Source organism: Ranitomeya imitator, chromosome 3, assembly GCF_032444005.1.
Source record: "Ranitomeya imitator isolate aRanImi1 chromosome 3, aRanImi1.pri, whole genome shotgun sequence".
In the NCBI taxonomy this organism is placed as follows: Eukaryota; Metazoa; Chordata; class Amphibia; order Anura; family Dendrobatidae; genus Ranitomeya; species Ranitomeya imitator.
Genome location: NC_091284.1, coordinates 508,140 through 531,946, shown reverse-complemented (window position 1 = coordinate 531,946; position 23,807 = coordinate 508,140). Strand labels below are relative to the sequence as shown.

At 46.0% G+C, this 23,807-nt stretch overlaps 1 protein-coding gene across 1 annotated transcript in view; it reads left to right on the top strand.

The window, feature by feature from the left end:
* The window catches only part of LOC138671501 (uncharacterized), a gene marked incomplete at its 3' end in the record, with an annotated part of 224,974 nt that overhangs the window by 102,828 nt on the left and 98,339 nt on the right, over window positions 1-23,807 (top strand). Inside the window, exons 4-5 of the mRNA XM_069759677.1 lie at window positions 12,268-13,112; window positions 13,638-13,662. Of these exons, the coding sequence (XP_069615778.1) occupies window positions 12,268-13,112; window positions 13,638-13,662 (870 nt within the window). The remainder of the gene's footprint in view (window positions 1-12,267; window positions 13,113-13,637; window positions 13,663-23,807) is intronic.

The window sequence follows — 23,807 nt, the reverse complement described above, 5'->3', positions numbered from 1 at the left end:
GTAATGTTTGAGGGTATGTGCACATGTTGCGGATTTGGATGCGGATCCGCAGCAGTTTTCCGTGCATTGTACAGTACCATGTAAACCTATGGAAACCAAATCCGCTGTGCACCTGCTGCGGAAAATTCAGCGCGGAAACGCTGCAGTTTATTTTCCGCAGCATGTCAATTCTTTGTGAGGATTCCACGGCGTTTTACACCTATTTCATAATAGTAATTCGCAGGTGTAAAAACAGGCAGATTCCGCACAAAATCTGCATAAAATCCACAGATAATCCGCAGGCAATCCGCAACGTGTGCACATAACCTTAGGGTTAGGTGTGGGCAGAGGCAATGGAGACCTCACCATCATCTGCTTCTGTGGCCATTATTCTAGGTTTTCTCCCATAGCTAACTGCAAAATGTACAACCTGCAAAATTCCTCTCATAAATATTAATATGGCACCTTCTTAAAATGAATCTGTCAGCAGACTTTGCTATATAATCTGACAGCAGCATGATGTAGAGGCAGTATGTTCTCCTCATACACGTTAGCAGGGTGTGCAATGAGACACGTAGCTAAACCCTCGTCTTCTTTAAGAAAAAAAGGCTGTAAAGTTGTAACCTTTTATTGATTGTAAATGTGACAGGAAAGGGTGAAACTATAAGATGCAATAACAGGAAAATGTCACAATATACAGTGGGGCAAAAAAGTATTTAGTCAGTCAGCAATAGTGCAAGTTCCACCACTTAAAAAGATGAGAGGCGTCTGTAATTTACATCATAGGTAGACCTCAACTATGGGAGACAAACTGAGAAAAAAAAATCCAGAAAATCACATTGTCTGTTTTTTTAACATTTTATTTGCATATTATGGTTGAAAATAAGTATTTGGTCAGAAACAAAATTTCATCTCAATACTTTGTAATATATCCTTTGTTGGCAATGACAGAGGTCAAACGTTTTCTGTAAGTCTTCACAAGGTTGCCACACACTGTTGTTGGTATGTTGGCCCATTCCTCCATGCAGATCTCCTCTAGAGCAGTGATGTTTTTGGCTTTTCGCTTGGCCACACGGACTTTCAACTCTCTCCAAAGGTTTTCTATAGGGTTGAGATCTGGAGACTGGCTAGGCCACTCCAGGACCTTGAAATGCTTCTTACGAAGCCACTCCTTCGTTGCCCTGGCGGTGTGCTTTGGATCATTGTCATGTTGAAAGACCCAGCCACGTTTCATCTTCAATGCCCTTGCTGATGGAAGGAGGTTTGCACTCAAAATCTCACGATACATGGCCCCATTCATTCTTTCATGTACCCGGATCAGTCGTCCTTGCCCCTTTGCAGAGAAACAGCCCCAAAGCATGATGTTTCCACCACCATGCTTTACAGTAGGTATGGTGTTTGATGGATGCAACTCAGTATTCTTTTTCCTCCAAACACGACAAGTTGTGTTTCTACCAAACAGTTCCAGTTTGGTTTCATCAGACCATAGGACATTCTCCCAAAACTCCTCTGGATCATCCAAATGCTCTCTAGCAAACTTCAGACGGGCCCGGACATGTACTGGCTTAAGCAGTGGGACACGTCTGGCACTGCAGGATCTGAGTCCATGGTGGCGTAGTGTGTTACTTATGGTAGGCCTTGTTACATTGGTCCCAGCTCTCTGCAGTTCATTCACTAGGTCCCCCCGCATGGTTCTGGGATTTTTGCTCACCGTTCTTGTGATCATTCTGACCCCACGGGGTGGGATTTTGCGTGGAGCCCCAGATCGAGGGAGATTATCAGTGGTCTTGTATGTCTTCCATTTTCTAATTATTGCTCCCACTGTTGATTTCTTCACTCCAAGCTGGTTGGCTATTGCAGATTCAGTCTTCCCAGCCTGGTGCAGGGCTACAATTTTGTTTCTGGTGTCCTTTGACAGCTCTTTGGTCTTCACCATAGTGGAGTTTGGAGTCAGACTGTTTGAGGGTGTGCACAGGAGTCTTTTTATACTGATAACAAGTTTAAACAGGTGCCATTACTACAGGTAATGAGTGGAGGAAAGAGGAGACTCTTAAAGAAGAAGTTACAGGTCTGTGAGAGCCAGAAATCTTGATTGTTTGTTTCTGACCAAATACTTATTTTCCACCATAATATGCAAATAAATTGTTAAAAAAAACAGACAATGTGATTTTCTGGATTTTTTTTTCTCAGTTTGTCTCCCATAGTTGAGGTCTACCTACGATGTAAATTACAGACGCCTCTCATCTTTTTAAGTGGTGGAACTTGCACTATTGCTGACTGACTAAATACTTTTTTGCCCCACTGTATAACTGTACAGTGCATAAAATACAGGCAGTGTGTAATACACAGTAACATGGGGTAATATACAGGCGATGATTACCTATTTAATACAGCAAAAGTACTAATAAACACAGGACTGTGAGATATAGTGACTTACCAACTGTGCTTAGGCTGTTTACAAGGAGCATGACAGAAGGAGTGGTGTAGATTCTCCTCAGAAACACACAGGAACAATGGCTGCTCTTCCTTTCACAGTGTCATAAGACCACAATGCAACAGGAACTTCCCATAACACATTGCAAACTGATCTAGAATGTATACATTAAACTGCCAGCAGATGGTGCTGTTACCTTACAATATAAACATCTAGGAAGGACACAGAGAAAATACATGTCTGTAATAACTGAGACACAAAAATGACTAAAATCTAGACAGCAATTATACTGCTAGGACAGAACGGGCAGAGAGCCTGATTCCAGTGATGTGTCACTTACTAGCCAGCCAGCAGCATTAATTATGTGACTAGCGGCGATACTATAGCACCGTTCACATGATGCAGTTCTCCTGGTGCACAAACACAGTGATTAGCTACAAACCACGACTGGATGCAATGAGGTCACACTGGACACATTGGCGTCTTGTCAGTAGTACAGGATGACTATGCTACTGCTGGTGTAGGACAGGGGTTCTTCATGAATGTGTGCTCGCCACGGTACCGATGGGCGCTTCTACCAGGAGAGCCTTTATATACTGTATTAGACAAACAGGCAGACTCCGCCACAAAGACTGATACAGGCATAAAATATCTTCAGTCATCCAAACACCATGCACACCCGTGGTCAAAATTGTTGGTGCCCCTCGTTTAATGACAGCCAAACCCACAATGGTCACAGAAATAACCTGAATCTGACAAAAGTAATAGTAAATAAAAAATCTATGAAAATGAACAAATAAAAGTCAGACATTACTTTTCTACAATGCTTCCACAGAATTTAAAACAAAATATAACTCATGAAATAGGCCTGGATAGAAATGGTGGTACCCCTGAAAATAATGTGACAAAAGGGACATGATAAATCGCGGTGTGTCCACTAAGTAGCTTCACAGGTGTCTGTAATCTTGGAATCAGTGAGTGGGCCTGTATATAGGGCTTGTGAGACAGTGACCGGCATTGTTGTAAATGGCCGGTGTGTGTCGCAGAGGAGGAGGTCCTCTGCGCTGTAAGCCTGAAATGTTGCTCTGGGACCTGTAGTTCCATGAGCCTTATTTTTGTTTATAAAGGGGGGCTTACAGGGTTAGTCGGAGAACTGGGCAGGAGTGGCTAACCACACTCACCTCCCACCCATGGGGGTGGTTTCAGCTACATAATATGACCTTGGTTTGGGTCACATGTTCGAGGTTATAAGGTCCTGTATAAGGTCAGGCCTGTGTGTTGGAAGGTTGTATGAGGGAACGGATTTCTTGAAGAGCACGTGGAAAGGCCGTGTACCTGGAAGGTCTCTGGGTTGGAAGGTCCTGTGGGTGGACCGGATTCCTGAATAGCACATGGAGAGACCGTGGACCTGGATGGTCGCTGTGTTGGAAGGTCCTGTGGGTGGACTGGATTCCTAAATAGCACAGGGTGAGACCATGTACTCGCAGAGTCTATGACGGCACTGTGTTGGGGAAGCTATGGATCTTCTGAGGGTCTGGACTGTCGGGAGTGCCTTTGTCCCAAGGCATCAGATGAGACGGTGATTCCAGTAAGCCAGCTTCCCTAGAAGCCAGGACTGATGAGGAGCTCCTGTAAGCGGCTAGGCTGTGCGGTCCCAGCAGACATATTGAGAGGCTGATGATGATCTTACAGGCTCCTGAGTCATTGTGATGTATCGCTTATAAACAGAGGTGCACACAGGGTGAAGATGGACAAGCAGTCAGTATCATAAACGTTCTCAGTACAAACGACTCTGCAAATAAGAATGCAATAATTAGAATCATGCATAATAATCACGGCATATTATCTTGATACATTCTCTATATGAGCCAATTGACGCCTGTGAGATCAGGGTACTTGAATGACTCAGGAGCCTGTAAGATCATCATCAGCCTCTCTCTATATGTGTGCTGGGACGCGAATACTTCCACTGTGGACCGCACAGCCTAGCCGCTTCCCAGCACAGCTGTGCCGATCACATGACCGGTTTAGTCCCGCCCATCCTGCACTTATGCACGTCACATCCTGCTGACTATCGCAGACCAGCGGTGGACACCGCGTCGCACTAGCACACGCCGGCACCGGTCTCTTGGTGAGTTAAGGCTGCCATGATTTACTGTGACACTACCTCCCACATTTTCCTCCAGAACCTGCTGTATAAGGACCCATCACATTTCCTTGCAGATAACTGTGGACACTATAACCCGGACTTCATTACCTCGAGCAGCTCGTACTGGTAATCATACCTTCGATTTTGCGGCTACCTATACACCCCATATAGTAGACTGTATATGGCACTCGCTGTTCCTGAATGTTTTCACCTTATTACAGCACTAGTGCCGTACATCCAGGGGCGGATTATCAGAAGGTCAATATGGGCGGTAGCCCAGTGGTCTGGGGGGGGCCCTGGGCTACCGCACAGATTAACCCTCTGATAATCGTCTGTGACTGCCCGCCGGGCGGCGTTTGTGTGCCCCCGGACCCGGTGGGCAGAGAGAGGGGGCCCGCATTGGGCCCCTTCTCATCTGCTCACCGGGCCCTTTCCGGCGCTGCGGCGGTTTCCTATTGATGTGCGGGCGCGCGCCCGCACGTCAATAGTTAACAACAACAGCCGCCAGCCAATTGGAGGCTGGCAGCTGATGTCGGCCGCAGCGCACACGTCGCCGGCGTCTGACGTCATTGTCAGTCGCTGGCGAGTGTGCGCTGCTGAAGGGAGCTCGCCGCCGGGAGCACGGACAGGTGAGGAGACTGTTTTGGTTTTTTTTGATCAGTTAAGCGGTGGACACACTGGTGGGCAATGCTGGAGGGAGGATACACTGGGGGGCAATGCTGGAGACACTGGGGCAGATTGGAGGACACACTGGGGAGCAATGCTGGAGGACACACTGGGGGGCAATGCGGGAGGACACACTGGGGGGCAATGCTGGACACACTGGGGCAGATTGGAGGACACACTGGGGACAATGCTTGAGACAGTGGGGCAGATTGCTGGAGACAGTGGGGCAGATTGCTGGAGACAGTGGGGCAGATTGCTGGAGACAGTGGGGCAATGCTGGAGATAGTGGGGCAATGCTGGGGACAGTGGGGCAATGCTGGGGACAGTGGGGCAATGCTGGAGACAGTGGGGCAATGCTGGAGACAGTGGGGCAGATTGCTGGAGGACACACTGGGGGGCAATGCTGGAGACAGTGGGGCAGATTGCTGGAGGACACACAGGGGGGCAATGCTGGAGGACACACTGGGGGGAAATGCTGGAGACACTGGGGCAGATTGGAGGACACACTGGGGGCAGATTGCTGGAGACAGTGGGGCAGATTGCTGGAGACAATGGGGCAGATTGCTGGGGACAGTGGGGCAATGCTGGGGACAGTGGGGCAATGCTGGGGACAGTGGGGCAATGCTGGGGATAGTGGGGCAATGCTGGGGACAGTGGGGCAATGCTGGAGACAGTGGGGCAATGCTGGAGACAGTGGGGCAGATTGCTGGAGGACACACTGGGGGGCAATGCTGGAGGACACACTGGGGGGCAATGCTGGAGACAGTGGGGCAGATTGCTGGAGGACACACTGGCGGGCAATGCTGGAGGACACACTGGCGGGCAGTGCTGGAGGACACACTGGGGGGCAATGCTGGAGACAGTGGGGAAGATTGCTGGAGACAGTGGGGCAGATTGCTGGAGACACTGGGGGTAATATGCTGGACACACTGGGGCAGATTGCTGGACACACTGGGGGCAGGACTGGAGGAATGGGCAGAATGTAGACACGGGGCATGATTGGAGACACGGGGTAGAATGAAAGACATGGGGCAGGATTGGATCATGGGGCAGGATGGATACGATGGAGACAGATGGGGCAGGATGGGGAGATCATATGGGGCAGGATGGATACTCATGAGTGCAGGATGGGAGAACATATGGCTGGAGCGAGGAATGAGATACATGGGGTGGGTATTAGTATTACCATAGGGGCTAATTAAGGGATATTATTACTGCAGTGATGTATTTATTTTATTTTTTGAGTATACTGTTTTAAATGGGGGGGGGGCGGTCCTGTTACTGTGTAGAGTGACACTATGTCGCCTTTTTTTCTTCATGTGGTGTAATGTAGAAGTTGTGAAAAATTAAGTAATGTGTTCTGCAAGCGGAGCTCGAGATAACTGTGTTATTTCCTGCAGAAACGAGTCCTGGCTGGAAGAAATGATGGCGGTCTGTGCTGGATGAAAGATGAAGGACTTCACCTAGAGACGTCACTGGTGAGTCAGTGTTACCTATACACTGACACTATACACTGTATACTATATACAGAGGTCCTGTGTACAGTGTCACCAGTGATCTCTGTATTACCTCTACACAGACACTGCATACTAAGTACAGATTTCCTGTGAATACTGGCACTTATGGTGATAGTATTGTGTTTTTTTTATTGTTTTTTTTACTGATCAGTATTGTAGTATTCAGTCACTATGTGGTGGTAATATGTGGTCTGGAAATGGTGTTGTGGTATTTGTCCCTTGTATGTGCTATTTGGTCACCAAGTGGTGGTAATATGTGGTCTTGACATGGTGCGGTGGTATTTGTTCCTTGTATGTGATATTATTCGATCACTGTGGTTGTAATTTGTGGTCTGGTCATGGTGCGGTGGTATTTGTTCCTTGTATGTGATATTATTGGTCAAGATATACCTAATTTGTATTGCAGATTTTAACAAATATTGAATAGGTTACAGTAGAGTAGGGCTCGGCCATGTTTCTGGAATAATCTGGTTCGGGTATATCATGACCCCCGTCACATGACCCCCGTCACATGACCCCGGGGGCCCACAGTGTGTGAACAGCCCGGGGCCCTGGCTACCCTTAATCCACCCCTGCGTACATCCCACATCACGTCCAAGGGACGCTTCTATATCTTCCTTATGGAAATTGGTATGTTGACAATTAGGCAAGCTTACCTTGTCTATCAACGGGGTTCACTTTGTCTAAGGTGCATATTCCAGCTGTACCGATTGTTCAGTGAGTGCATTTTGACTGAGCATAGTACGCTATTTTCCCTGCTTTCTAGGTGTCCTAAATACTATTAGGCCTTATTGTTAAATATATCTCTCCTCCCTCTCCCCTTCCCCCATTCTTTGTATATACTTTATTTTGTCATACACCGCCTATATGTTGGTTGACCAACAGTTTTGTTATATTTTGTAAATACACTCTCTTTTGCATGTAGTTACTGAAGAAGGCCAAGCATTGAGGCCGAAACGTTTATTTTGATGACCACAATAAATTACAAAAAAACTCCATTTAAGTTGAGTGCCTAAGTTTATCTTTCACTAGATACGGATTTGGACCCTACTAAGGCACCATTTCCAGATAGTGCACGCGGTTTTCCTCTACACTGTGATGTGTAACATGGCCTACAGAGGTATATGAGTTGCATAATAAACCGTACAGACTGTTTTGTCTGAAAAATGTGCATGTGTTCCTTCATCCCGTTGCCAAGCAAGTGTCCCCCAACACATGCTGTAAGCGCTGCACTACAGGCTACAGATCCTCACTGTGCTGTTTGGTGACATGGTGTGTATCACACTCAACATGGACCAAAGGAAGCAAAGGAAAGAGTTTTCTCAGGAGATTAGAAAGAAAATTATAGACAAACATGTTACAGGTAAAAGTTACAAGACCATCTCCAAGCAGCTTGATGTTCCTGTGACTACTAGTGTGCTGCTCAGTTTATTATGATAGACTTTCAGCCATACATGGACATTATGTAGTGCTAATAAGCCTGGTTCTATTATTTGTTATACTTTGCTGCCATCTACTGGCCGTTTGCTATATCACTGTAATATTTGTTATGGAATTTTCCCACAACACATTTCTGTCTTTAGCTCCTCCTATCTTTTTCCTTCTCTTCCTGTTTTGTACTCCGTGCCATCTTGGATCCCACATGTGCTGCAGAGCTGGAGAAAGGATTCTCTTGTTACCTCTAACCTGAAGCTTCTATTATCTCTGGTGATTCTGTAACAGCTGTAACCTACAGTCCTCACTCTCACCAAGGTACTGTAAATAAACCTGTTGAATGAATCACTGCATCATCCTTCCGGATCACCACGCGCGGCTGATAGAGACTGGTGGCACAGGTTGGCGAGTAACGCTACCTGCCATTGTTTATATAGCGATTTGTGATCACATCCCTCAGACACATCTCATCCACATATATCGGTGGCAGAATAGTAACAAGAGACCTAAGTCTACAGTGTCTGTGTGCATATGCATTGTCTGCTAGCAAGTCTTAACCGTCCGCCATCTTAGCTAAAACATGTCCACAAAGGGCACCGTGGACCCATCTGCAAGTGAAGCACATCAGGTTCCCGACACCATAGATGCTGCAGGAGCAGAGTCCACACTTACTGCAGAGCAGGACGTACGACCCAAACGTGTAACCAAGCCGACACAAAAGGCCAGATAGAACTTTGAGACTACTAGAGACGAGTTCCATGATAACCTAGAACATTTATGGGGCAGAGTTGATCACTATTTAGCAGCTCTTCCACGCTATCACAGTGACGCTGCAGGTTTAACCGCCACATTGAAGAGTTTATCTGCCGCCTATGATCGCTACCAGAGACTGTCTGCAAAGTACATCACATTCCTGAGTAACTGTGACATAGAAGATGCCCCAGCAAAAGTAACTGAAAGGGAAACTCTTCTCCAAGAAAAGACCTCATTAGTGCGAGATGCCCAGGATAAAGCAGAACTCCGCATTGCTCACCTCCAAGAGGTTAGGTCACATCACACAACATCGACCAAAATCACAGCTCGGTCTTCCAGATCATCTCACTCCAGGAAGTCAACATTGTCCGACAAGCTACTGGAGATCCGTGCAGCTGCAGAGGAAGCTAGAGTAAAAAGCTCCTTTGCTAAAAGGGAGGCTGAAGTGGAAGCTCAAAGAAATGAGATGGAAGCTCAAAGGAAATTAAAAATACTCCAAGCAGAAAGGGAAGAAGCAACAGCCCTTGCTAAACTGAAGGTCCTTGAACAAGCACTGGGACAAGATGATAATCCGGACTGTCTTATTCCAGAAGAAATGGAAGACGCAGCTGATCGAACTTCAGACTACGTGCTAAGACATGTAACATCTGCACCAGCACCACCTCCAGTTTCTAACACGGATGCGCCCGCAAGTCAAGAAATGTCGCCACCTACTGCCGACAAGGTAACTTCCAGCACTAACTCACAATTTAGGCCACAGCCAGCAGAACCTATAGAGACTAAACCGCAGTTTAACCCTTATGCCGCATCATTTCGTCCTGATTTGTCGCAGTCATATAAGCCAGAGAACTTACATTCCCTACGGATACCACAAGTTCATCCTGCAACAATGACCGGGAGATCGGATATGTCTGACTTCGCCAGATACATGATTCGCCGGGAGTTAATAAACATTAGTCTCTCAAAGTTTGATGATCGTGCTGAGAATTATAGAGCCTGGAAATCCACCTTTCAAGCAGTGATCCAAGACCTTAATCTCACCGGCAAGGAACAACTGGATTTGCTTGTTAACTGGTTAGGCCCTGAATCAGCAGAGCGCATAAAGACAATAAGGGCAGTTCATGTGGACTATTCAGATGCAGGTCTTATTGCAGCCTGGGAGAGACTAGAACAAACCTATGGCAGCTCAGAAGCTATAGAATGTGCCTTATTTAAAAGACTGCAAACCTTCCCAAAGATAACTAACAAGGACAATAGAAAACTTCAAGATCTGAGCGACCCGCTAAAGGAAATAGAATTGGCAAAATTAGACCCACGTCTCTCAGGACTGAGCTACCTAGACACTGCTCGTGGCATTAATCCAATAGTGTCCAAGTTGCCACACGGCATGCAGGATAAATGGGCAGACCAAGGCTCACGGTATAAAAGGCAGCATGATGTGTCCTTTCCCCCCTTTTCATATTTTTCCAGGTTCATCAGTGACCAAGCTCGGAAGAAGAATGATCCCAGCTTCGACTTCACTGAGCCTACTCCACCAGCATCATCATCATCTACAAGGTATGATAACATTGCCAAACGTAGAGATTCAAGGAACACAGTATCTGTGAGAAAGACTGACGTTCCACTTACTACACCTGCCTTCACTAAGACAAATAATGTTGCTCCTAAAGTCATGGACAGTAACCGTATGTGCCCTATCCACAAAAGGCCTCACCCACTTAAAGAATGCCGTGGATTCAGAGCAAGGACTTTGCAGGAGCGTATAGATACCCTCAAGGAGCTTGGGATATAAGTGTTGCACCTCCTCAGACCACCTCGCTAAGGAGTGTAAGGCCGCCATTAAGTGCACTGAATGCAGCAGTGATAAACACGTCACAGCCATGCATCCCACGCCAGCTCCATACAACTCACAACCTTCTGCAGCATCTAACCCTGCTCAAAAGCATGGCGGGGAGCCACAGGTCCCTGACCCAACTGCAACCGCTGTTTCCTCCTCATGTACTGAGGTATGTGGAGAAGGGACTGATCCTAAATGCTATGCCAAGGTATGTCTGATTGAGGTCTATCCAGAAGGACAACCCGACAAGGCCTCCAAAATGTATGCCATAATAGATGAGCAAAGTAACCGATCTCTAGCAAGGCCCAAATTCTTTGAGATCTTCAACATAAAGGGACAAACGACTCCATACATCCTCAACACCTGCTCTGGTCGTGTTGAGACTTCTGGCAGGAGAGCCTCTGGGTACATAGTCTCTTCAATCAAGGGAAACGTGCATATACCCTTGCCAACCCTAATTGAATGTGACCAGATACCTGATAACAGGGAGGAGATTCCCACTCCGGAAGCCGCACTTCATCATCGCCACTTGAGGCACCTGACTAATGAAATTCCTCCTCTGGACATGAATGCTGATATTCTAATCCTACTCGGAAGGGACATTCTGAAGGTCCACAAGGTACGCCAACAATGCAACGGCCCAGATGATGCTCCATACGCCCAAAGACTCGACCTAGGCTGGGTAATCGTGGGCGATGTATGTCTGGATAGGAGTCACAAGGCGACTTCCGGGAGGCGGGACACATAGATGGCCGCATCTTAATCAGCTCTCTGCTGGCGGGACCTAAAGTGCACCCTACGGTGCCCACAGACGCCGCATTTGTACCAGACAAATAACCGGAGGCTCACTGCAGGGGCCAGGCATCACCACCTGCCTTCTTCTCCCGGAATCAAGGGCTGCACGAGCCTGAAATTAACCTCCCGGCCGCCGCACGTGCTCTCCCGCCCGCCATCTTGGAGGCCTGGGTGTGGGAGCTTTTCACCCCGCTGCCAGGGGACTCCTACTGAAGACAGGAGCCAGGTAGGAGCGGAACCCCGCAACATAGAGGCCTCCAAACAGTGTGTGCTTCTGCCGGCAAAAGAGACCATACACAGACAGCAGTAGCCAGCGGCACCCGAGAGACTGCATCCCCCGCCCCCCCTCCCCTCCGCCGACATACTTTCATGCTCCATCAACACACCGCTCAGCCCAGTAAGGGGGAAGTTGCTCCTGGGAGACTGCAACTGCTCCAGCGTTTGCAAAGTACTTGGGGAGAGATCATTATCTCCCCAGGTTTCCTTCCACAAAACCCTCGTCAGGAGATTGAATTTTACAGACTGTTAATACAGGCTGCACTTCCAAAATTGACCACCAGAGGGAGCCAACACTCCACCATTTAAAATAACTGCAAGATAATTATACAAAGGAAGGAGAGAGAAAAAGGGGAAAAAAGAAAAATGTAATCTTCCTTATTGCATGACTCCCTAGTTAACACTTCTGCTGCATCCATTTTTACAGACATTCTGATGGAAAAATATCTCACCACACCTAAAACAAATATGGCCAACAAAAATCCTCCCAAAAGAACAACGGGAACAAATAAAGATAAAAATATAAATAAGACCCCTTCGGCACCAAAAATGCAAGCCGGGAAAGGCTCACCTTCTCCGAATAAGTCTGATGACTCAGCTACCCAGGGGGACTTTGATGATACCCAGATGGAGACACTAGCAATAAAAGTCTCTAAGATCCTCATGCCAATGTTTGACTCAAAATTCAACCAACTGCAGACCTCTATTAATTCAGTGCTCACACAAATTACCACGCTGACACAAAAAATAGGGGAACTGGAGAATCGTGTGGTGGACTGCGAGACCTCCACCTCAGATATCCGCTCAATCCTTACACGCCAACAAACCACCATTGACTACTTGAAAGACAAGGTCGATGACTTGGAGAACCGGAGCCGAAGGAGTAACCTGCGGTTCGTGGGCATACCCGAATCGATAAAGGGAGAGGATCTCATCACTTTGTTAACAAAGGACTTACCTAAGGCCCTAGACTTATCTTTCCCACAGAATCCTCCTTTGATCGAAAGAGCACACCGATTGGGAGACCAGATCCCTGATGATAAAAGGAGACCAAGACCAGCGATCGCTAAATTTCTATACTACACGGCTAAAGAGGCCATTCTTAAAGCATATAGACAGCGGCGTTCACTTATTATCAGAGACTTTCGGGTCTTAATATTTCAGGACTTCTCACCAACAGTGACTGCCAGGAGAAAGTTATTTACCCCAATCTGCAGTCAACTGGTAGAGAAGAACATCAGGTTCCAGTTGCTATTTCCGGCCAAACTCAAGGTGACAGAGAATGGCCGAACAACCGTATATACAGACCCGGATGCAGCGAAAGCGCACTTCCTCCCTCAAAATGATGCTGACTAGGAGAGTCAATTAAGATGATATTGACCCCCTCATTTGTGTTATGGCAGAACGTTACTTTATCTGTCAATTATCCATGTTAATGTTTATATGTTTAAAAGTTTATGTCTCCCATTCTGGGAAAGTTAACTTGTTGCGTTTTTCCCATCAGCTTCAACCTTCCCCCTTCTCCCCGAGGGCACACGGCTTCTTACCATGTCCTGCCTACCTTGAGGGACCTGCTCGCTGGGACAGGACCCGAGAGATCCAGAAGCAAATATTTCCGATAATCAAGATGCCCAGAGCTGGAGTGGGATGAGTACCGCATCCACACAAATTACACCAATACATACACAACCACATACATTCATTTCTTGGAACGTGGCGGAATTGAACTCCCCGGTGAAGCGCAAGCGCGTTTTAACCCATTTGAATAGATTTAAACCCGATGTTGTTTTCCTTCAGGAAACCCATTGGAAACAGGGAGAGGGTAATTCTCTACGAGCTTCTTGGATTCAAGGGTGCTACACGGCCACACATACCACCAAATCGAGGGGCGTGGCAATTTTGCTGGGGACTTCGTTATCTTACACGTTGCTGGAGGAATACTCTGACGCAGAGGGAAGATTTCTATATCTCTTACTCCAGATTGGAGACACTGTTTACACACTGCTTAATATCTACGCTCCAAACAGCCCTAACAGCACTTTTTTCTCTAATCTATATCAATTTTTATTATCTAAACGTATAGACAACCTTATCCTGGGTGGAGATTTCAATGTCGCTCTTTCCCCACATCTGGACAGGTCATCCAACTCGCCTCATGACAATCAGACTGCCCAAATTATTGTAAAAATAATGCAGCACATTGGTTTGTGCGATCCTTGGCGCGTGCTCCACACCACGGAGAAAGACTATACATTCTATTCACGGGTGCATGATGTGCATTCAAGAATAGATTATTTTCTACTTACTGATACCCTGTTTGAAAAGGTGGAAAATACAACAATAGAAACCATCGAGGTGTCGGATCATGCGCCAATTACATTACGGCTCTTTCTGAACCCACCAAGATATCCCTTGAGGCATTGGAGATTTCCATCATATTTGTTTAATTCAGAGGATTTTAGGGGATTTCTTCAGACACACTGGAACAACTTCCTAGATGATAACATGTCATCTTCCTCAGACACGTCCCTATTGTGGCGCACCTCTAAGGCAGTGATGAGAGGCCATATTACTTCCTACCTGATACATCAAAAGAGGGAAAAAAGGGCAAAATACCAACTTTTACACATGGACCTATTGACTGCTCACCAAGCCTATCTGATTGATCCCACAGACACACTTAAAAAACAAAATTATCTAGAAGCCAAACGACTCATCGATACTTTCACTATTGCCCAGGCTACAAGAAGTATAGATTTCACAAAGAACCATTATTATAGGTGGGGCGGAAGGACTGGCAGCTTATTGGCACGTCTAACTAAGCCGTTCCACTCTAGACGCACAATTGTACAGGTGAGACACCCAGAGAACCATCAAGTGGTCACATCAGAAAGGGACAAACAACAGGCCTTCCTAAAATATTACACTGAACTATACAGAGAACGACCATATAGCTCACAGGACACGTGGGATCTTATATCCTCGACCGCACTTCCAAAAATAACGAGAGACCAAAGGGAGCAGTTGTCAGCTCCAATAACTACTGAGGAGGTGCGGTCGACGATTGAGTCCCTACACAATAACAAATCACCAGGACCTGATGGTCTAACTGCTGAGTATTACAAGATGCTGCAGCCAAATATCATCCCCACGATGGTGGACTTACTTAATACCATATACACACAGGGGGAACAAGTGGAAGGCTTTCATGAAGCCCACACAATTCTTCTACCCAAACCAAATAAAGACCCTCTTGAGGTAGGCTCATATCGTCCGATATCCCTACTAAATGTAGACTATAAAATACTCACTAAAATCCTGGCGGATCGCTTGCAAGAGTTTCTGCCAGATTTACTCATACCTTCACAACTGGGTTTTACAAGAGGCCGTCACTCTGCTCTGGGGGTTAGGACGGCTGTAGCCGCAACAGTTCTTGCTAAACAACAAAATTGTCCTCCCACACTGCTACTCAGCCTTGATGCTGAGAAGGCATTTGACTCAATATCATGGAGCTTTCTGAACACGGTTTTAAGGTACAGAGGCTTTGGCGACATCTTTCTTAGACTTTTATACATCATACAACATAACGCAACCACTAAATTATCCATAAATAATTTATTATCTCCTCCAATCACTTTGGAAAGGGGAGCAAGACAGGGATGCCCAATCTCACCGATACTTTTTAATTTGGCATTAGACCCACTATTAAGGTACCTGCAGGAGTGGCCAGGCCTTCAGGGATTACAATTTGGGAACACAGAAATTAAAATGATGGCTTTCGCAGATGATATTTTAATCTTTATGTCAAGACCTCGGGTCAATCTGGGCCCTTTGCTTTCAATAGTAGAGCAAAAGGGAGCACTAGTGGGTTTCTCAATAAATGTGACAAAATCTGAAGCTTTGATGCTCTCGGGACCCGCAAAACCTACGTGGGCTCAAAAGTACCCTATTCAGTGGAAAACCCAATCTATTACATATCTGGGTGTTCAAATTACTAGATCTCCAGTAGAACTACAGCGGACCAACCTGCAGGCATTTATCAGGTCATTGCAAGATGACTTGAATGCATGGAGCAGGTTCACCCTATCTTTTATAGGTCGGGCAAACCTAATAAAAATGATCTCTTTCCCGCGGTTGTTATACCTGTTTAATGTCCTGCCGTTCTATTTAAGACCTGTAGATGAACGCAACATCAATAGACTATTCCGCAATTTCATATGGCAGGGAAGGAGACCTAGAATTGGACTGTACATCCTCCAGCAGCCTAAGACTAATGGGGGAATCAATTTCCCAGATGTTAAATTATATAATCTGGCAGCCAATATGCGGATCCTTAGGGACTGGCTGAACGGTACATCCACGTATTCATCCATTACCGTAGAATCATCTCTGATAGGTAATGGGTCCCTGGTAAGCTTATTACATTCCCCTTATCCCTCATTATCATCAGACCACGAAAATAACCCCTTATTCATGTCAATGTGGAGGACGTGGGTGGTGGTGCGTAGGAGGCTACACTTGTCCAGTGGTGTTTCGCTTGCACAATCATTTTCCAATAATCCTAGTTTTCAGGATGGAAAGGCACACCCCATCTTCTCTAGATGGCAGAGAGGGGGTTTACAGTCCATTAGGGACATAGTTGACACACAGACAAGAACCGTCATTTCATTTGCTCAGGCATGCACTTTGTTCGACTATATACGCGCACACCCTTTTCACTACATGCAGCTGCAAAGCTACGCACATAGTGTCATACATGCTTTCAACGACAATGACTGGCAGGACGAGTTACTGAGCAAGTTAAATACATGCACTCAGAACAAGGGTCTGGTCTCGGGGTACTATACATTCCTTCGTCCTCTGATGCAGTATGATGCCGTAGGGGTGGGAATTACAAAATGGCAGGTGGATGATGTCTCCTTTACACCATCTTTTATCTTGCGGGCATTACAGAAAGCACTCAAATATATACCTTCTGTCTCTTATTGGGAAATGGCGTTACAGATCCTGCACAAAACCTATGTTTCACCAAAACGTAGTTATCTGATGGGGAATCTGGCGAGCCCGGCCTGTTCTAGATGTGGGGAATTTGAAGCGGACCACTATCACTGCTTTTGGGCTTGTCCACAAATTCAATTGTTCTGGCAGCGTATACATACCTTCGTGTTGACGCACACCTCATATAACATCACACTTACTTCAGCCTGGGCTCTCTTTGGTCATATTACAGATAGTGATGTCCATATACCATATCATGGTAAAAAATTCCTTTTTATTATCTCAGCTGCAGCTCGTAAAACAGTTCTGCAAAACTGGTTGGCGCCTAAAGTGCCCACATTGCGACTTTTCCTAGAGAAACTTGCTTTTTTGTTTAGAATGGACTGGATAGAGGCTTCCCTCCAGAAAGAGAGAAGGACTCAGACATTCTTTGACACATGGGAACCATTTATAGCGATTCTTCCGGCTCACACTAAGCAAGGAATCAGAGATTGTTTTAAGATGACTACTTGGTTCTTGGAACAAACAATAGCAGGTCGTCCGCCTCTGTGAGGATGATTCGCGGATTGAGACATATAAACCTGAGGATGTAGGAGTGGAAGCCGTGTGCTCTTCCCCCTTCCCCCTTCCTTCATTTCCCTCATGTGTTCTTCTCCCCCTCCCCCCCCCCTTTTTTTTTTTTTTTTTTTTTTTTATTTCTTTGTTATGTTTAGGCAAATTATTTTATTTACTTACTGATTGATACAAGAATGTGCAAATTGTATTCCCTTTTTTTTTTTTTTTTTTTTTTTTTGTGTGTGTTTTATCTAAATTTTATATCTGTATTGTCAAAAAAGTTTAATAAAAGCATTATTGGAAAAAAAAAGGAGTCACAAGGCATCCGAAGTCAACGCCTGTAAAACGTATGTGCTCCAAAATGGTCGCGCAACTCACTTTAAGCCATGCCTTCATCACTACGAAGTGAAAGAGAGGTTCTCTGATTGCATCCAGGAGCCTGACATCATTCCCACTCCCTACGGTGATGACTTAGGGAGAACAGTGTTTCACACAACAAAAGATGACAACAAAGTCGCCTTATCCATAGAAGAAAAGGAGTTTCTTAAAATTATGGACAGTGGATTCTTCAAAAATGAATCGGACCGCTGGGTTGCTCCCTTACCCTTCAAGGCTTCAAGGACCAGGCTTCCTAACAACAGAGAACAGGCCTTATCTAGATTCATCTCACTGCAGAGAACATTAAGGAACAAGCCTGAAATGAAGGAACATTTCATAGCTTTTATGGACAAGATATTTCGCAATGATCACGCAGAGCCAGCTCCACCATTGCAAGCTGATGAAGAATGCTGGTATCTACCTTCCTTTGGAGTGTATCATCCAAGAAAGCCGAAACAAATCAGGGTGGTGTTCGATTCAAGCGCCAAACATGACGGCGTATCTCTGAATGACGTTCTCCTCACTGGTCCGAACCTGACTAACAACCTGGTTGGAGTGCTCATGAGATTCAGAAAGGAACCGGTCGCCATTACCGCCAACATCGAACAAATGTTCTATTGTTTCATCGTGCAACAAGATCACAGAAATTATCTCCGTTTTCTATGGCACCGAGACAACGACACCAACAAGGAAATGATCGAATACCGCATGAAGGTGCACGTTTTCGGAAACAGTCCTCCTGCAGTCGCTACCTACGGCCTACGTAGGACGGCCTCCGATGGTGCAGCAGAGTTCGGGAAGGATGCCCAACAGTTCGTTGAAAAGGACTTCTACATGGACGACGGTCTTAAATCCCTGCCCACGGCGGAAGAAGCCACAGATCTGCTCAAACGGACACAAGGTATGCTTTCTAAAGCTCATTTAAGATTGCATAAAATTGCCTCCAATAGTGCTGTTGTCATGAAGGCCTTTCACCCTAATGATCATGCCGCAGAATTTAGGGACTTGAACCTAGGCTCAGACAATCCACCAGTACAGAGAAGTCTAGGCCTGAGGTGGAGCTTGCTAAATGACTCCTTCAGCTTTCAGGTTAGTGGTGCAGAAAAACCATTTACTAAGCGTGGGGTTCTGTCAGTGGTGAACAGTCTATATGATCCACTTGGGTTTGTCGCACCCCTGACTATACAAGGCAAGCTCCTACTGAGACAACTCTCAGAGTACATTAAGGACTGGGATATACCACTCCCTGCAGACAAACAACTAAAGTGGAAGTCATGGAGAGAATCTCTTTGTGCCTTGGATAAGATCCACATACCACGTTGTTACACTCCAGCATCCCTAACTACAAGTCAAAGGAAGGAGATTCATGTATTCGCTGATGCCTCCACTGAAGCTATTGCCGCTGTCGCTTACTTGAAGGTTGTAGACTCTAATAATGAAGCCCATGTTGGATTTCTGTTTGGAAAGGCTAAACTGGCTCCTAAACCCGAGCACACCATACCCAGACTCGAGCTCTGTGGGGCTGTACTAGCCATAGAGATTGCAGACTTCATACAGAGCGAACTAGCTATTCACGTGGATGACACAAAATTCTACACAGACAGTAAGGTAGTTCTGGGCTACATATACAACCAGACGAAACGCTTCTACGTCTATGTCAGTAACCGAGTGGAAAGGATCAGGAAATCCTCCAAACCCCAGCAATGGCCACACGTCCCATCCCATCTTAACCCTGCGGACCTTGCTACTAGACCAGTGTCTATTGGTGCCTTCCAAGCTCTTCTTGGTTGACAGGACCGGAGTTCCTTCACGAACAGTGCAAAGAGACTGCCGTTGAAGACAGCTTCAACCTTGAGGATCCAGATGTCGACCCAGAGATCCGTCCTGATGTCAGCACCTTCATCACCAAACTCAAGGAGGAGGTTGGCTTGGACTGTCGGCGTTTTGATCGCTTCTCAAGATGGACGAGGCTGGTTCGTGCCATTGCAAGGTTAGTACACATTGTACAATGCTATCGCAATAAGGACAGTAACACTGATTGTCACGGTTGGCATATCTGCCATAAGCCTCTCTCTGCAGAAGACATTGCTCTGAGTGAACTCATTGTGATACGCAATGTGCAGCAGAATGTTTTTCACAAGGAACTGGAATCTATGCTGATGGACTCAAATCTTTCAAGACTCACTCACGAGACCTTGACCACTTTCTTAGCAGAAGTCTCTGCTATAGTAAACTCAAGACCTCTTGTACCCATATCTACGGATCCAGAATCTCCTACAATTCTCACTCCGGCAACTCTCCTCACCCAGAAACTTGGAACTGTTCCTAACCCGCCTGAACACTCTGTGTCCGGTAACAAATATCAGAGACGGTGGAAATATGTGCAACATCTGGCTAATTGTTTCTGGAATAGATGGACGAGGGAGTACCTGACACTTCTCCAAAAACGAAGAAAATGGCAACACGTAAAGCCAAATTTACAAGTAGGAGATATTATCCTCATGAAAGACCAGAAGGAGGAAAGAAGCACATGGCCTATGGGACTTATCTCTAAAACCTTTCCAAGTGACGATGGCAAGGTACGCAAGGTAGAAGTGACAGTAACTAAGCAAGGTGACCCCAAAACTTTCATTAGGCCTATATCAGAGATTATTTTACTCATACCGGTTGAGGATTGATTATCCATCCAATCAGTAGGAACTCTTTCAAGGAACTTCAACCTTTGGATTACAAATGGGTTGGAGACAGTTTGGCCTAGCGCGGCTTCTCCAATCCGAAGATGGGTTATCCGTTGGATTACTTCAAGAACTCGTTATAGACATTTGTCTATCTTGTTATTCAATATGTTATTGTTGCATTGCATGCGTTGTTTTTATCTTACAGGTTGAGGTATCCCTCCATGCACTTCTGGTGAACACTCCCAATTCGAGACTTATGGTATAGTGAAATCCAAGGATTTCAGACGGGGAGTGTGCTGCTCAGTTTATTATGATAGACTTTCAGCCATACATGGACATTATGTAGTGCTAATAAGCCTGGTTCTATCATTTGTTATACTTTGCTGCCATCTACTGGCCGTTTGCTATATCACTGTAATATTTGTTATGGAATTTTCCCACAACACCTTTCTGTCTTTAGCTCCTCCTATCTTTTTCCTTCTCTTCCTGTTTTGTACTCCATGCCATCTTGGATCCCACATGTGCTGCAGAGCTGGAGAAAGGATTCTCTTGTTATCTCTAACCTGAAGCTTCTATTATCTCTATCTGGTGATTCTGTAACAGCTCTAACCTACAGTCCTCACTCTCACCAAGGTACTGTAAATAAACCTGTTGAATGTATCACTGCATCATCCTTCCGGATCACCACGCGCGGCTGATAGAGACTGGTGGCACAGTTAGTGAGTAACGCTACCTGCCATTGTTTATATAGCGATTTGTGATCACATCCCTCAGACACATCTCATCCACGTATATCGGTGGCAGAATAACTAGGGAAGCTGCCTTACTGGAATCGCCGTCTCATCTTGGGATAAGAGCACTCCCGACAGTCCAGACCCTCAGAAGATCTGTAGCTTCCCCAGCGCAGTGCCCTCACAGACTCTGCGAGTACATGGTCTCACCCTGTGGTATTCAGGAATCCAGTCCACCCGCAGGACCTTCCAACACAGCGACCATCCAGGTCCACAGTCTCTCCATGTTGCACATATTATTCCGAAATGTAAGATCAATGAGATTGTAGCCAACTTCCTTGGATGTGGCCGCAGGAGGAAAATTGATGACAAAACAAAGAGATGGATACTACGAATGGTAACAAAAGAGCCCAGAAAAACTTCTAAACAGATTGAAGGTGAACTTCAAGCTCAAGGAACATCCGTGTCAGATCGCACCATCCGACGTTGTATGAGTCAATGTGGACTTCATGGGAGAAGGCCAAGGAGGACACCATTGTGGAAAAAAAATCATTAAAAAGCCAGACTGGAATTTAAAAAAACTACATGTTGACAAGCCACAAAGCCTCTGGGAGAATGTCCTATGGACAGATGAGACAAAAATGGAACTTTTTGGCAAGGCGCATCAGCTCTATGTTCATAGACGGAAAAATGAAGCATATCATGAAAAGAACACTGTCCCTACTGTGAAACATGGAGGCTCTGTTATGTTCTGGGGCTGCTCTGGCACAGGGTGTCAGGAATCTGTGCAGGGTACAATGAAATCTGAAGGTTATCAAGGGATTCTAGAGAGAAATGTGCTGCCCAGTGTCAGAAAGCTTGGTCTCAGTCGCAAGTCATGGGTCTTGCAACAGGATAATGTCCCAAAACACACAGCTAAAACACCCAAGAATGGCTAAGAGGAAAATACTGGACTATTCTGAAGTGGCCTTCTATGAGCGCTGACCTAAATCCTATTGAGCATCTTTGGAAAGAGCTGAAACATGGCGTCTGGAAAAGGCAAACTTCAGACACGAGACAACTGGAGCAGTTTGCTCTTGAGGAGTGGGCCAAAATACCTGTCGAGAGATTCAGAAGTCTCATTGACAGTTACAAGAATTGTTTGATTGCAGTGACTGCCTCAAAATGTTGTGCAACAAAATATTAAGTTAAAGGGAACCTGTCACCCCCAAAATCGATGGTGAGGTAAGCCCACCGTCATCAGGGACTTATCTACAGCATTCTGTAATGCTGTAGATAAGCCCCCGATGTTACCTGATGTTACCACCCAGGGGCGGTCCCGCTGTGGTCCGGTCAAATAGGCGTCTCAGGTCCGCTCCGGCGCCTCCTATCTTCATTCCATGACGTCCTCTTCTGGTCTTTACGCCGCGGCTCCGGCGCAGGCGTACTTTGTCTGCCCTGTTGAGGGCAGAGCAAAATACTGCAGTGCGCAGGCGCCGGAAAGGTCAGAGAGGCCCAGCGCCTGCGCACTGCAGTATTTTGCTCTGCCTTCAACAGGGCAAAGTACGCCTGCGCCGGAGCTGCGGCGTGAAGACCAGAAGAGGACGTCATGGAATGAAGATGGGAGGCGCTGTACCGGACCTGAGACACCCATCGGAGCAGGACCGCCCCTGGGTGAGTATAATCTAACCTCTTGTTGTCCTCTTTCAGGTAACATCGGCGGCTTATCTACAGCATTACAGAATGCTGGAGATAAGTCCCTGATGACGGTGAGCTTACATCACCATCGATTTTGGGGGTGACAGGTTCCCATTTAGGGTTGCCATAATTTCTGTCCAGGCCGAGTTATATATATTTTTAATTCTGTGGAAACATGGTTGACAAGAAATGTCTGACTTTCATTTATCAATTTTCATAGATTTGTTATTTATTATTACTTTTTTCAGATTCAAGTTATTTCTGTGACCATTGTGAGTTTTTCTGTCACTAAACGAGGGGTACCAACAATTTTGACCACATGTGTACATAAGGGAAATCAAGCACAACAATAAGAAAGAAAAGATGGCCCCTCAGCTCCACACCTGATGAGAGGAACAGCCTCAAAAATAGATTTCGGTCATGTTCACAGGAAGCCAATTATCCTTTATGTATATTTTGGTGAGTTGGGGGACACACATTGGTCACTATGTCGTCATCTGCACTATAACTGGGGACCCCAGACAGTCACCCTCCCACCAGTCTATGTAGATGCCTCATACACAGGAGCCAGCTCTGTGTGTATGGGGCCTTACAGATTCCTGATGTACAGCAAGCCACATATCCAGATGTAGGTACAATCAAATCATTATAAGTTTATGCTTAAAACATACAAGTCTGCCCTTCACCTCTAAAAACAAACCTATTTCAACACCCTCATCACCTCACTGTCCAATAACCCTAAACGTCTCTTTGACACTTTTCATTCCCTACTCAACCCAAGAGTGCAGGCCCCAACCACGGATCTCCATGCTGTCGATCTGGCCAATTATTTCAAAGAAAAAATTAACCATATCCGACAGGAAATTATCTTCCAATCCCCTCATATCATGCACTCTCCTCCCTCCCCCACTGCATCTAGCTCACTCTCTGACTTTTAGCAAGTCACAGAA